General features: G+C 36.3%; 1 protein-coding gene across 50 annotated transcripts in view; it reads right to left on the reverse strand.

The window, feature by feature from the left end:
• The window catches only part of ADGRL3 (adhesion G protein-coupled receptor L3), an 801,248-nt gene that overhangs the window by 184,387 nt on the left and 600,527 nt on the right, over nt 1–16,334 (reverse strand). For 36 of the 50 annotated variants that reach the window (XM_070612870.1, XM_070612873.1, XM_070612875.1 and 33 more), the window contains one exon: nt 1,097–1,399. In XM_070612870.1, the coding sequence (XP_070468971.1) occupies nt 1,097–1,399 (303 nt within the window). The remainder of the gene's footprint in view (nt 1–1,096; nt 1,400–16,334) is intronic. The other 14 variants (XM_070612859.1, XM_070612856.1, XM_070612851.1 and 11 more) reach the window with 1 other exon arrangement.

Here is a 16,334-nt window from a genome sequence, read left to right on the forward strand (position 1 = left end):
TTGGTAGTTCGCAAAGTGCTTTCAAATCAAGTCTTTTCACTAACCTTCAGAACAAACATCTGAAGTAGGGGGGGCTGTTGTTATTTCTCTTTTAGAGCTGAAGAAACTGAGGCCCATAACTAACTAAGGGGACAGTGCTAAGAGAGAAGGTTTCAAACTGTTTTCTGATTCCATTACCACAGAAAACTTTAGAACTAAACATTGCCCCACTTCGTACAGGGAAGGAAGATTTCAGAATATTTTTAAACACTTTGCTGACAAAAAACATTAAATGTGCACTTTTATAAAAACCAATATACTTTCTAGTCTTCATGCCACTTCAAATACCATGGAATTCATAGTGATATATGCATTTCTTTTCTAAGACAAACCTGTTTAAAGTAACCAAATCAATTTCACCTGAAGACACGTCCTTAATGACAGTATTGTGTCATCTATTGTTTAATTTGTTTTATTTCCATATTCTATGGAATGATGTAAATTTTATTCAGTGTATCAAGTATTAGATTTACGAAGATAAATCTATGTAACAAAGAAAAGCAGACTATTTCTGGCTTAAAAATTGCAGGGAATAATATGGTTACTATTTGGGGATATTATGAATTATATCAGTAAAAAAAAAAACTGGCAAGAAGGACAAACTTTCTCTTTTGTTAAATTTTAGGTAGTTTCAATGATCATTTTCAACATAGAAGTCCTCATCCTAATTTTCTGCAATCAATATTTGGCAGTTGGTGACAAGCAAGAGAACCAGCCCCTGTTGATCCAGTGAGTTCTCTGGGCTGCTGCATGGAAGAGCTGCCTCTCTGTAGCAGCCGGGCCATCCAGAGCTGAACTGTAACTCAACCCAGAGACCTCACCTTTGGCTGAAAACTACTGATCTCACATGTATTCCCACCAAATTCTCACCTGTGACTTATTCAGACTGCATTTTCAAACTCTGAAACTACGTTGCTTTAAATGGGAATTTAGCAGAGTTCAGAATTTAACCAAAGTGAAGAAACAAAAATATGTAGTGATGAAAGAAAAGAAACACATGCTACAAAAGCAAGCCAAAGTAACACACCTCTAGCTTAGCTCTGTAGGACAGACTTACCTATAGTTCCTGCAGGGCACGGCTGCTTTGCCACCTGTCCTTGACGGGTCTTAAACCACATGATTTCTCGGGCTTCCACAGCCTCACAGCTCTCTTCCTGAGCTGGGATTTGGGACGATGCTGATGGAAGGTGTGTGGTAATGTCGTCAAGCACCTCGACAGCTGGAGATGGGGTGCTGGTACTCCGGTTTCTTCTTCCTGACACTGATGGGGTGGTACTCCTGCCCTGGCTCCAAGTTGTGGTCCTCAGGGTGGTACTGGTGGTGGTGCTTCCCATGCCAAGAGGTCCTGCGGTAGAGATTTCTGGAATAAAATTCAAAAGAAAACACCCACATTGCTGATTCTCAGTAGGACCTCACGATGTCCTAATACTTTAGAAACCACTTGTACTTAACTCAAAAAACCTTAAACATGGGGAAAATAAGCCAATACGAAAGTGTCAGAGTGCCACTTGAGTACCAAAAGAGCCATTTGACCAATGCCAAACATAGGCTTGTTTATGATTCTTCGTGATTCAAGTCACAGAAAAAAAATTACAGTACAATCAGCCCTTCAGGAAGCTTTTTAATGCCTCAGGCCTTTTTGACAACTAGAGGATTAAAATTTAGAGCCCTCTCCTTAGAATTTTCAAACTTGGCATAGAAAAGGAAGAGCCATATACAGCATTCTTTTCCCATTAAGTATCACATGAGTTTCTGAAGATGGTGCAAACTGGGGAAAGGTAAAACAAAACAAAAATAAAGAGAGAGAGAGATCAGAGATTAAAGTGCTCATGAGCTAAAAAGTAAAAAGCAATTCTGAGTATAGTCTCCTTAACACAAATTAGAATAGCCTGGAAATCTACCCTGATGCTCTTAGAACTAACTCATCTTAACAAAACTTTCAAACTTGACATTTACAGGGGTAAAATATAAGTAGTTTTCAATTAGTTGTGCCCATAAATTATTTTCTAGCTAGATTTTTAAAAATCTAAAACCAGAACAAATGGCGATGGGAAATATATTCCAAGTTCCAAATAAAACTGGTTTGGTTCCTTGACCAGATATTAACAGGTTATTAAACCTATAATATTTCCAAGGGAATGTTCTAACAACACTATGGAAATAATCACTGGAGAGAATTAACTTTCTGGGAAAATATATTCATATTCCCATCATAGGAATCCAAGAGTACACCAGATCTCCACATATACTCTGCCTTCCTAACTGTAAGATTAGAAACTACTCTTGACCTCACTTACTCGCAATAAACTGTAGGGGATTGGCTGTCATCAGATTCAAAGTAGCTCAGGTTTAGGGAACTACAGGGAGTCCTGTGATGAGTCTCCAGCTGTTTGTCATTCATTGTCTGCTTTCTTTAATACGTGATCAACTTGACTCTGCTGCCCCGAAGAGATGCCAAACTCATCACAGTGTATTTGGTGTATATACAGGCTCCAAAAACAGGATAGAGGTGGCCAGGGGAAGGGATTATGAACTTTCTGGACATTTAATCATTGAAGTTGTAGCATTTTCTAAAGTGATGCTATTTGCTATTTGTCCTCTTGCTTTTGGTCTTCTGTTTTTTCTCCCTCTTCTCAGCTTTCCTCCCCTTTCTCTGTGTTCCCTCTCTATGTGAATGGTAAGGTTTATGATTACATTTACTCAACGTTCATACAAGAAGGCAGAGTATCTTTTTTTCCCCTTCTTCTTCCATAGGCCCCAGATCCCCCAAACTGCCAAGTCTTGTCAATTCTGTCTCATTTCTTCATTTTTCTCCTCCCCAATCACCACTATCTATGTTCACCCCACCATCATCAATGGATGAATACAGCAGCCTTGTAACTGTTTCCCTAATGAAAGTAAGACCAGAACAAAATGGCAATACTGGTATTTTGATATCTATGTATATAATCCGATATGCAGTGAGAAGATTCACTGTCTCTGTCACACAAATCATATACAAGGAGCAATGACACACTATCGCAAGATTTTTGCTTGCTATGAGTCTGGACTTGCCATTCTGAATAGATTTGTCTTTTAGCATTGATTTAATATATGTATCATTTGCTCTATTTAAATGATCTAGATTTCAGATTTGTAAAGACTATAGTATCACATCAAAATGTATTTAACAATAGCACCATGTAATGGAAATCAATGTTCTTTATTTTTCTCTAAAATCATCCTATTCAAACAATTCTATACCTTTTGCCAGAGGCATCTCATAGAGTATAAATTGGAATATATCTCTCCCAGATTAAAATCCTTAAACAGTTCTATCTGTCCTCCAAACAAAGGCTGGACTCCTTTTCTTCATACCTAAAGCCCTTCATGAGTTTATTTCTCCAGTTATTTATAATGCCTCTTCATCTTTTAACTCTACTCTTAAACCATACAAAATTACCAGTAATTTCCCAACCGCATCCTGTTCTTTCTGCCTCAGGGCTTTTACACATGCTGCAGTGTTCCTGCCCCCATTTCCACCTGGCTAATTCCTATTTATCCTTTGGGGCTTGGCTTGGATGCCATCTCTATCAAGGAGCCTTTTCAAGTGTACCAAGATGGGGTTATATACTAACACGTGTTTTGTTCAAGATTATCTCCTCAGCTTTTAGCCTGTGTCCGATCAAGAGTAAATAAGCTCTCAGTCAAGACACATGAACATCACGGATAGGTCAGGAAGCAGGGGAGGGTTCATTTGTGAAATAGCACAAAAGAAGGGAAAGGATAACTAGAGGGAAATAGCAAACGGGGTAGCTAAGAGTCCCTACAGTTGGGAGGCTGCAAAGTCATTTTATAAATGCATCTTATCCTATCATTAAGAAAACCAGCAGACCATTCAAAGACAAAATAAGCAGGGAGAATATGAAGCCTCCTCTTCCCCTAAATGACCTCATCTCAGAACATTCAGATTTAAATTGAATATACTCTTGTGAAGCAATAACACTGATAAAAGAGATTTTTTTTAAAGTTTGATTTGTTATGAAATACATTGCAAGGACTTAGTTTAATATAGACATGCTAACATTAAGGATCAGGATAGAACTGATTTTCTTGGAAATTTGCCTCAGAGAGATGTCTACAAGCAGTGACATATTATTCCATTTGACTTTAAGCACAATAAAAGTCAAATTTAAAAGCTGTCCCTAATCCCCCATCCCTGCCCTTCCCTTTACTGCTATGTAAGACTCCCAAGGGCTCCGCTCAAGGCCAGCTTTTAGCAAAATAAGTACTAGTGATATACATGTTGTCACCAGTGCCCGAGACAGAACCTGTCTTATTACTAGGTACTGCGAAAAAAGACCTAGATTCACTGAAGAATCGTAGCAATACACTTTGATAGGCCAAGTTCCAGCCCATGTCAGGTGCTGAACGGTCTTACTGTATCTTTCAGTAAGCGAGAGGCAATATGACACTTTTCTAGTGTAGCTCGTTATTGAGTCTTATCTGATGATACAGCTAGTTAATAAAACCTGATGTTATTAAGTGTGGTTGTGGTTGTATATCAGAGAAAGGTTATGGTGTAACAGAAAATAAGTTTGAGTGACTATATACATGTAACCCTTTATCAAAATTGAGTAATTTACCTTATTATGATACCTTATAATTTGCTGTCAGTATTGTGCTCTTGTGCTTACGTAGATTAATATTTTCATAAAAGTAACTAAACAAAACTCCATATTAACATTTTCTCCTCATAATTAACCTTATTTCCAAAAGAAAATTTCAATTTTCCTGTCCCCTGAAATTTATTGCCCATGGCTTGTTTCATTCTTATATTTTGGTTTATTTATTTAATTCATTTTTCCTTCAGACTGCTTTGAAAAGAATGAATATTATTGTGACTGTTACTACAAGTTATAGTTTGTGCAGTATATCCATGGAAAACAGTAAAAATAACCAACACTTGTATAGTGCTTTGCATTTTGCAATGTTTTTCTTTATCTCTATTATCTCCTTGAATTCTGACTAAAAGATGTGCCCAGTAATTGTAACTATGAATTCCTAATTTTACAAACGAGCAAACATATGGGAAAGATAACTAGAGGGAAATGGTAAGTGAATCAAACGGTAAGTGAATCATAATAATACATGTTGTAAGTAAATCAGTGTCCCCTGAGTCCACGTTCCATGTTTTTCATAATATGCTATCAAAAATGATATTCTGAATTATTTCAGGCATTCTACAGCTAGGAGTCTTCCACAGTGTTTTAAGAAGAGACTGAAGTAAATAAAATGATTCTAATAAAATATTACTATCCTTGATCACAAATCATATTTATTATTTTGGAGGAACATTGTTATGGACTTAACTGTCTTCCCCCAAAATTCAGGTTGAAGTCCTAACCCACACGTGATTGTATTTGGAGATAGGGCCTTTAAAGAGGTAATTAGAGTTCAGTGATGTCAGAGGGTGGGGCCCTAATCCAATAGAACTGGTATCCTTCAAAGAAAAGGAAGAGATACCAAGCACCGCCTCACAGAGTAAAGGCCACGTGAGAACCAGTGAGAATGCGGCCATCTGTAAGTCAAGGACAGAGACCTCAGGAGAAACCAACCCTGCCAGAGCCTTGATCTTGGACTTTTAGCCGGCAGAACTGTGAGGAAACGAATTTCTGTTCTTGAAGCCACCTAGTCTGTGGTATTTTGTTATGGCCTTAGCAGACTAATACGGGCATCTTCTAAAAAACATAATATTTAAGAGAGAATATAAAACTAGAGAATCAAAGATAGGATAAACTTCACTTCACAATAGAAGAAATGTTTACCTTCTACTCATAAAGTACACAGATTTTATTCCTGATTCTCTTTCCTTTTTTCCTTTCCTCTCTGAAATATGTATCTCCCCTCATGGTTTTCCCTTTACAAACCTTTCTATTGTGCTAACTTCATTCTCACATATAATATTTTGACTAACTACAGAAGTCTTTCCTTCTCCCCACTCTCCAAATATTTATTTAAATCCATGGTTAATTATTGAAGAAACCTTCCCTAGGGCTTGATAGAGGAAATAAGAATAGTAAAACCATAACAACACTGTAAATGGCTTTTGTCTACTTGTGCAGTGCTCAGTGTAGAAGAAAGAAATTCTGCCTGACCCCATCAGTTGGTGGTAGCAGATTTGATTACACCTAGTTTTTAAAAAGAAACTTTAATATTACCAGTCATGAAATTATCCAATTCTTTTCAGAATCCATTTATGATACTTGGCTCTACAGCCTCTTGAGACATTGAAATTCCACATACTACCAGCCATGTAGGGGTATATTTATTTTTGTAATTTGATCCATTCATATTTTCTGATTCTCTAATAGGATATTATCCTTGTTGTAAACAGAGGAAACTATCTATTCTAATTAAACATGAACTTGTAATGGCCTTACCTTATAACATAAGAGGCTAAAATACAGGATTTTGTGGGCATCTTATTAAAATTATCTGCTACATTTTTAATCCCTACCAGGCCAGGAACTATGTTGTATGTTTTATACATGTGCTCTAATTTGGTACTCCGAACAATCTTTGGGTAGGTATGTGTACTTTCATTTTGGAGATGAAAGAATTCAAATTAAGGGGCCGGCCCCTGGCTGAGTGGTTAAGTTCGCCCACTCCACTTTGGTGGCTCAGGGTTTCACTGGTTCGACTCCTAGGCGCGGACATGGCACCGCTCATCAAGTCATGCTGAGGCGTCACTCCACACGCCACAACTAGAAGGACCCACAACTAAAAATACACAACTATGTACCGGGGGGCTTTGGGGAGAAAAAGGGGGAAAAAAAAGTCAAATTAAGGAATTCTCCCAAGCTTACATAACTGACAAGTGACAGGACCAGGATTCTATCCAACAATATCAAAATCCCTCCCTTTCCCTTAGGTCTATGTTGTTAAAAATTCAGGAAAAATTTAACAGAAACACATATGCAAAAACTCAATGAATTTGGAAATTAATTTGTCTCAAACACTGCTCACATGTACTTTTATTGGTATTGCTATGGCCCAGACCTATCGGGTACTTACTGAGCACTTATTATGGATCACGCTTATTCTGAGCACTTCACAGTAACCAGCCCATTTAATTCTGATAACAAATCTGTGAGAAGGTTCTACTAATTATCCTCATTTTATAGAAGGTGAAACTGAAGCACCAAGAGATTCAGTAATTTTTCAAAGGTTAAAAGTTCATCAGTAGAAGAAAAGAGAAACAACCTAGGCACTGCTGCAGAGACCCCACTCTTAACCACATTAACTTGGAGGGAATATTGAGAACCTGAACTTGATCCACAGGAAAGCAGCTGCCCACTGCTATTGAGAGTGGAGGAAGTAATTCTTTTTGAGCTAATTTCTTTCTCTTTATGGCATTTTGAATCCTCCTGAGGTAAGAATTCAGGACCAGTTAAGAAAAAACCATAGAATCCAGAAAACTTAATACATTGTTCAGTATACAAGGAGGCAATAAACAACAGGAAACAATAATGTGAAATAAGAGTTGGCTTTTCTCAAGCATATATTAGATCCTAGGCAGTGTGCTAATGCTTTCCATGCATAATTGACCTACAGAGAGGTTAAGTGAATTTCCTAACTTTACACAGTTCATAAGTGGTAAAGCCAGGATTATAATACAGATATTTTGACTCTGAAACTCATGTGTATCCATATTATCTGATAAAGGTTTGATGTCATTTCTTTTTTAAGTATCAAGTATGGCATATATTATTTGCCTATAAGAAAGCTCACCTCTGAGAATTACAAGATTAAATCTCTCCATCCATATTTATTTATTTATTTTATTTTATTTTTTTTAAAGATTTTATTTTTTTCCTTTTTCTCCCCAAAGCCCCCCAGTACATAGTTGTGTAGTCTTCGTTGTGGGTCCTTCTAGCTGTGGCATGTGGGATGCTGCCTCAGCATGGTTTGATGAGCAGTGCCATGTCCGCGCCCAGGACTCGAACCAACGAAACACTGGGCCGCCTGCAGCAGAGAGCACGAACCTAACCACTCGGCCACGGGGCCTGCCCCTCCATCTATATTTATTAACCAACTACCATATGACAGGTGTTGTACTGGGAGTAAAATGTTGAGTATAGTTATGTTCCTTGTCCTCATGAAGTCCCCTCTAGGAAGCTTTATAGAAAAAGCTACTGAGGAAGGTAGGAAATAGAGGAGAAATACGTTAACTATATGTATTCATTCAGTATACATTGATTGGTGTTTGTTTTATATTACACATGGTACTTGGCATCAAGGATCCCAGGATGAAGCCAAGAAGACCACCCTCAAGAATATTTTAATGTACTATATTTTGTGGAAGCTACAACACCATCAATTATTCTTTCCGCCACTCAGAAGGAAAAAACAATTTCTGCCAATTAAACTTTGACCTGACTACAATTGTTAGGTATATTCTAACTTATGAAATGCTAAAAGGTGAAAAAATGAGAATCTTAGAGCTGATAAAATATTGTAATTACAGAAATGTCTCTTTAGCACAATGAGATAAACACTTTATCATTTAAAGAAATGTGAATTTGGACAAATTATAATACCTCTCTGTATCTTATTTTCACTAAAGTGAGATAATAATATACACACTAATTTGAGAAAGAAATGGCAATATGGGTTTAAAATATTTAGCATAGTAAATGACAGAGAATAATATATTAATAAACATTTAGTATCAGTAATAATATTGATATTTACTCCTTAATTCAGTCAAGAATTATTGATTGCTTACTATGTGCGAATTGCTATTCTAAATGCTGGGGATAGAGACGTAAATAACAAAAACAACAAAAAATAAAAAAACCCTGCTCTCACAGAGCTTTCATTTTAGTAGGAGAGATAAATAACAAATAGAACAAAAAAAGTAAAATACACAGTATATCAGACATTTTAAAAGTGCTTAAGGATAATAATAAGAAAATATAAAGCAGGGGTAAATAATAGGGAGTGTTGGGGGAAGGGAACTGCAATTTTCAAGAGGATGTCAGGCATGGCCCAGCTGTCATGGTGACAAGGAAGACCTAATGGAAGTGGTGGAGTGAAAGATGTAATAACTGGGGAGCTTTCCAGGTAGAGGGAACAGCATCTGCAAAGGCCTTAGACACAGGGAGGTGACAGTGTGGCTGGAGCAAAGTGTGTGAGGGAAAACCAGTGTGAAATGAAATTGGAGAGGTGGTGGGGGTCTGTAGCCCATAGTCCTTTACATGAGCACTTTGGCATTTACCCTACCTAGGTGGGAAGTCATTGGAATGTTCTGAGCAGAGGAGTGACATGACCTGACTTAGGTTCACTTGGGTGGTTGTGTTTAAGAGTGACTGAATGGGAGAAGAGCGGAAGTAGGGAGAACAAGTATCTATTTGGCTCTACATCTGAGGTGGCGGTGGCGATGATGATGACTAGAAGACTAGGGGATCCATACACACACACGAGTATGGGGGTGTGAGAGAGGAGGTGATAGCTTTTGAGTATGGACACTATGATCCTCACCGGCACATGGGAAGCCTTTAATAATTGTTGGTTGAATTGAACTAATGTTGCCTCTTCATTTTAACAAAAGAAGAGTTAGCCCTTCTTATGTAAATTCTTTTCCGGCTCCAACTCAGTTACTATTACTTATTTAAAATTGAAACAACCACATAAACATTGACTTCAAACAGCGTGAAAATATTCCTGAAGATTCCTGAGGTATAACCAAGTTACCTTAGTGTTCTCATTACTGTAAAATTTCTACAAGTTTTAATTTATGAGAATATTAAATAAACTTTGGTGGTGACAAAACCATGCAAAACAAACAAACTGGGGAAATAAATTCAACTGCATTTGAGTTTACTGATTTCTCAAACAACCAGTAAAACATTCAAAGAGGGTAAGCAGTTAAATTGGTGTCAGGATTTAGAACAATTTCTTACTCCTAGTCTCAATACTGTATTTTATTCTCCTGGTTTTGATATCATTGTTATCCAGTTACTGGAGTTATTGCCTCATATTTGCAGTGACATATGTTTTATTATTAACTTGTAAATTGTAGTTTACCTATGAAGATAAAGTGATATTGAAATACAAGAGTTATGCATGACTTATATATAAGTTCAAAGTTAAAATAAATTCAAGAAAAACAAAATTATTCTCTGTGTTTGGACATGAAACACTCAAAGTGAAGGGGTTCATAATTTAAGCTCTGTTGCTTTTTTTTTAAGAACGCAATTTTAGTAACTTTGATCTATTGCAGATACTTGAAAAATATTTATGTACTTGTCCTTGTTACATACGCATGTTTCCAAGAAACTGATAAAATACAAGGTCCTATTTCAGGGTGGATATTATTGTTGGTTGGTTGTTTTGTTGTTTATGTTTGGCATCAGGAGAAAAGGAAGATATTATTTTGCTTTTTAAGTACCTCAAAATATTTCTTAAAAAAACAAAAAACCTTGAGCACTGATTTTTCATCAAATAAACTTAAGAACGACACAAACAGGAGATCCAACTAGCTGCTAGAATAGGAACACAAAGTTGCTTAAAACATGGCCCTTGGTGGGCCGGCCCCATGGCCGAGTGGTTAAGTTCGCACACTCTGCTACGGTGGCCCAGGGTTTCGCTGGCTCGGATCCTGAGCGCAGACATGGCACCGCTCATCAGGCCACGTTCAGGCGGCGTCCCACGTACCACAACTAGAAGGACCCACAACTAAAATATACACTCATCTACTGGGGAGACTTGGGGAGAAAGAGCAGAAAGAAAAAAAATAAGGAAGATTGGCAACAGTTGTTAGCTCAGGTGCCAATCTTTAAAAAAAAATGAAAAACAAACAAAAAACACATGGCCTTTCTCAAGGAGTTTATGGGTGGGCAGGCTAATTTTATTATGGGTTGTAGAAAGTCAAATCTTGACTCTTCACTGTGCCCATCCTTTCTCTAACACTGATGAGGCCAGTAAACATTTCATTTTTTCAAATAATTTAAATTATAAAAAAGAAAGCTGCATAATTGGCATATAAATGATTCTTAATTTCAAGTAAAACCACAAACATATTGGAGTTCCTTTCAAATACTTAATAATCAGCATGTAAACTATAGACTTGATAAATTAAATCAATCTGCCAAAACCACATTTAAACTCTACAACTCTTCCTGGGTGCAAGGAAATTGGACATTCCACTTTGTTTTCCATGCAAATATACTACTTGACATATATTAAATATTCAATAATGCACAATATCTGAGTAATAGAATAAATATCTTTGCTTTATTTTTAAAACTATTTTCAGATCTATGTATACTACTGTATCTTAATTACATTGAGATTTTCATAAAGTTGGATTAAATAATTTGATCACTCACTCCAGATTAAACTTTGTAAGAAGATTTAATATCCCAGAGTTTCAAATTTTCACTTACACAACATTAATAGTCAAACACATGTAACAGAAATTATAGATCTAGACTCTGAAGAAATAAATATTTCTATAGACACTAATTGACAATTACTTGCTTCAAAAATAAAAGAAAGGGGTAGAAATCATCTCTGTTGAGAGGATTAAGTGGTTGAGTGATTAGGCCAATGTATTTTCTGTATAGATTCAGGAATAAAATTCAGGACATTTATCTCTAAGGCAAATGCTTTGGACTAGTTCTCAAGTTGAGAACTTAGTGACTTCTCTTCCCTCATATATGTACCAAACAATTTATTTTCTTCCAACTATCACGCCAACCCTGCCTATCCAACACCCTCCAAATTAATAGAGCAATAAAAACCTCCCCTTTTGCTCTCTCCTGATTATTTTCTTTTTAAGAGGATGGAGTCATGCATTCCACAAGTAGTGATATCTAAGTCAGAGAAGCAAATTGCTTAGAGAAAATCTGCCCACCTGATAATGATTTTTCAAGTTTCTCTGCTAAAAAAATACACACACACACAAATATATGCACATCATAGAAATATTCCAACTTGCTAGGAACCTAAGTAAATAAAATGGATACTGATTATACTGAGCTCTTCTATTCCAAAAGAATTATGCTCATTTTCAGAGGCTTACAAGAGACCTCGAAAGCCTCACAAAGCAGTTCATTTACTGTATTAATAATAAAATAAAAGACAGTGAGGTGTACTGAAAAGAGCATTGATTTTAGGTCCAAATATGAGATGGTCATCTACTAGCTGTGTGGCTTTGGGCAAATTAATCTTCCAGAAACTCAAAATTTCCTTATCTTTAAAACTATGGATTTTAAAATGTGGATTCTTATATTTACTTTGATAATACTGACATACAATAGACATTCAGTAATAATAATATTATAATCAAATTCAAGTTATCGCAAGATGCCATCACCTCTTTCAGGAGAGCTATAAACAGCCAGCTAACTCAAAAAAGTGAACTATTTCCTGCATTTATATAACAAGAACTGAACTTAAACCAGCCTGAAGTAAAATTATAAAGTTCACCTTTTTCACCTTAATCTCTGAACAACATTTAAAACCCTCTTAGTAATCAAGCACTGACTTTATCCAAACTAGCTTTGGAAAAGATCAGTGATACTGTTATTTGCACGTCAAAGGGAAATAACCTATTTTTGGAGGAAGAATAATGTAAATAAAGAGAAAAATATTTCTTCGAAATCATTTGCCTGCTCTGTGGTATTTCAAAATTTGAGATGATAGTATTTAGGAGCACACGATATAACAAATCTGTTTTCAAAAAACAAAATTCAGTATTTAGCGTTGAAAGTAAAATAGTGGGGGTAAGGGGGAGTTGGGGAAGGAAAGGGACATTTTAAATCAATATTGAAATATATAATATGAATAAGATCAAACTATTGTGTAATCAAAATTATAGATTGCCCACATAATTTAAAGTCCACAAGTGATAACAGAATTCTGTCCTTAGCTTGATCTCTTGGAAGCATAGCCTGATCTTTATATAGGTAAGTGTAAAAATTTGTGTAACACTCTCTGCAGGCCAAGCTTTAGACTCTTTTGCTAGCCCAAAAGCCCCATGAAGACAGACTCTTGCTGTTTGCTCAGCAGTGATTCTCAATGCCTTCTACAGCCTGTGACACAGAGGAGGCTGCTCAATTAATATTTGTTCAATAAAGGCACTCTAACATCAACTGCCTCGACTCACTCCACAAAGTTAACATTGTGACTTGAAATTTCATCGCTGTTACACCCTAAGAATAATGCCTTTCTAATTCTTCACCACTGTTCCCCTAAGCCTGTCCTATTACAATAGCCTTTTTAAAAATCTTTTTATTTTGAAATAGGTATAGATAGCTTCACAGGAAGTTGCAAAAAAAGTAGAGTCCCTATCTTCAGCTTCCTCCAATGAAGAGACATTATATAACTACAGAACATCAAAGCTAGGAAATGGGCATGGTACATAACTGTTAATTTGACTACAGACTTTACTCAGTTTTCACCATTTTTTTAAACTTGCATTCATTTATGCATGTATGCGTATAGTTCTATGCAATTTTATCTCATGTATAGATACCACCACATTCCAGATACAGATCTATTCCATCACTACAAAAGAATTACCTTGTGTCATCTCTTTGATTTCATACCCAAAGACCACCATCCTTATCTCCTGGCAAAGACTTATGTATTTTCCATCTCCATAGTTTCATCCTTTCAAGAATGTTATATAAACAGAATCATAAGCATGAAACCTTTTGCGATGGACTTTTTTCACTAAGCATTATGCTCTTGTGGTCCATCCAGGTAGTTGCAGCTATCAATAGTTAAGTCATCTCCCTGCATCATCACATGGATACCTATTATCTATCTTTCACCTTGTACTTGAAGTGATCTTTGAAAAATGCAAATCTGATGTTGTTGCTCTTTAAAAGCTCGTAACTGATCTGATTATAAATTTGAAATCCTTAAACACGGCTTAAAAGGCCCTCTAATCCTCACCCTGACTACCTCTCAAGCATCCACTTAAGCCTCCCTTCTTTTGCTCTCTGCCTTCTCACCATCATGGATTTATTTCCTGTGTCCCAAAAAGGCCCCTTCTTAACTTCAAAGACGTGAATGTTTCTTTCTGGAATACTCTCTTCTCGATCTTAACTATTCTTCCTTCCCACATCCCACTCCCTTTGGTTGGCTAAATCACTAATCCTTTTGATATCTGTGATTTGTAGTGATTGTAAGCAGAAAATGGGAAAGAATGGATGAAACTGTCATTTTGGATTACTCACACTTGTATTCAATATATGTTTCTTATTTTTAGGATATTAACTCAGAATAACAATTCAAGATTTCATTCTTCCTGGGAGTGATAATTTTTTACACCACTAGCTAGGTAGAGCCACATGAAATGGTGTCTGTCTGCATATGAATACCAGCTTCTACACTTTCTAGCTGTGAAACTTTGGGCAAATCTCTAAACTAGGAAGAATATTAGTTCCCTTTAAAAAATTGGGTAAAATAGACTTACGAATAATAATGTAATATTGTATATCTAGTACAGATCCTGGCATATAATAAGTGCTCAATAAATATTATGTGTGCTTGTGACTATCTATATGAGATACATAAATGATGCATTCACACAAGGAAGTTATTTGTAAAGAACAAAAAATCTATTTGACTATATAATTTCCATGTCCCTCCAAATTACGCATTGAGTACAACTTATATAAAATAGAAATTCTGAATTCTCTTGTGAAAGTGAAAAGTACACTTGATATCTACCATAATGCAATTTTATCAGTCATCACATATATATTAAATACCACAGAATATGTCTTACAGTATATCTAATAGATCAAATCATAGCTGAAAGAACTATAATTATTTGCACATCTTAACACAACACAAATGGATAAAAGATTCAATGTAATCATAAAACTCTTACTCACTAACATTCGTCCCTATTTGCTTAACAATGAATCTCTTTAATATTATAACCTTTGTAGTATCACACTCTCACTGCTGAAATTAATTTCTGACATTGTGTACAAATTAATCCAATTTGAAATGAAAAAAGAAACAGAGTTGCACATCAAGGAACCAAACTTCAGCATACACTTAGAGTAAAAGTAAACAGAGAAATCTCCCCACCAAGGATCTAGTAAACAAAATTTACTATAACAAGACAAATTTAATTTATGGTAGAGAGAGGTTCAATACCTTTTTTTTTTTTTTGCTGAGGAAGATTTGCCCTGAGATAACATCTGTGCCAATCTTCCTCTATTTTTTGTGTGTGGGACACCTACACAGCGTGGTTGGTGAGTGGAGTAGGTCTGCACCTAAGATCTGAACCCATGATCCCCGGCTGCTGAAGCAGAGCGCATGGAACTTTAAACGCTTGGCCGTGGGGCCAAGCCCAGTTCAATACGATTTTTGAGTTATGTAACTCACATTACCTTCAATTATTAGTTATTCTATTTATCCTATTTACAATTATATATTCTAAATGCAGAAGAATCTTTCCCTATCACTAGCAATGGAGAAAGAACCCAAAATGGCCTTTCCACTCCCCAAACCCCATATACCCAACCTCCAAATAATGAGAAAATTCTTAATACAGAGAAAGAAAATGAAACAGACAGAAGAGGGGGCAAGCAAACAGTAGCAAAACACAAGTCTACAGAAAAAAAGCTAGGCACAAATAAAGTGAAGCAATTTTGTGAGTTGACTATAGAAAGAGCACTTTGATGTTATTGCAAATATTCTACACAAATGAAAAAGTACTGTACACGTAGTGTACACATAGTTACTATGTGACAGTCATCTGAGGTCTCCCTTCCTTCTAGTTCCCTAAATGATAATGCATATATGTCACAAGCAAGTGTTTTACATTTAATCTACTAACTTTTAAAGAATAGCAACGTTTTTAAAATGCAAAAACAAATAGAAGAACATAAAAATAACTTCCCTATGGCAGACAGATTCCTAAGTGGCCCCATGATCCCTACCTACTGGTATTCACACTTTTGTGTAACTCCCTACCCTTGAGTAAGGAATGCAGTACCTTCACTTGGTTCTACCCTAGAGAATATGGCAAAGGTGGTGGGATATAAGTGATTATGTGCACAATTTACATTACATATAATGATAACATCTGTCTTATCAGAAGACTTTTCCTTCTGGCTTTGAAGAAGTAAGCTGCCACATTGTGAGCTGCCTATAGAGAGGGCCATGGGACAAGCAGATGAGGACAACAGCCAGCAAGAAACTGAAGCCCTCAGTCTGACAGTCTGCAGGGTACTGAATGCTGCCAACAACCACATGAGCTTGGAAACGATTCTTCCCCA

The sequence above is a fragment of the Equus przewalskii genome, chromosome 3 (genome assembly GCF_037783145.1).
Source record: "Equus przewalskii isolate Varuska chromosome 3, EquPr2, whole genome shotgun sequence".
Lineage (NCBI taxonomy): Eukaryota > Metazoa > Chordata > Mammalia > Perissodactyla > Equidae > Equus > Equus przewalskii.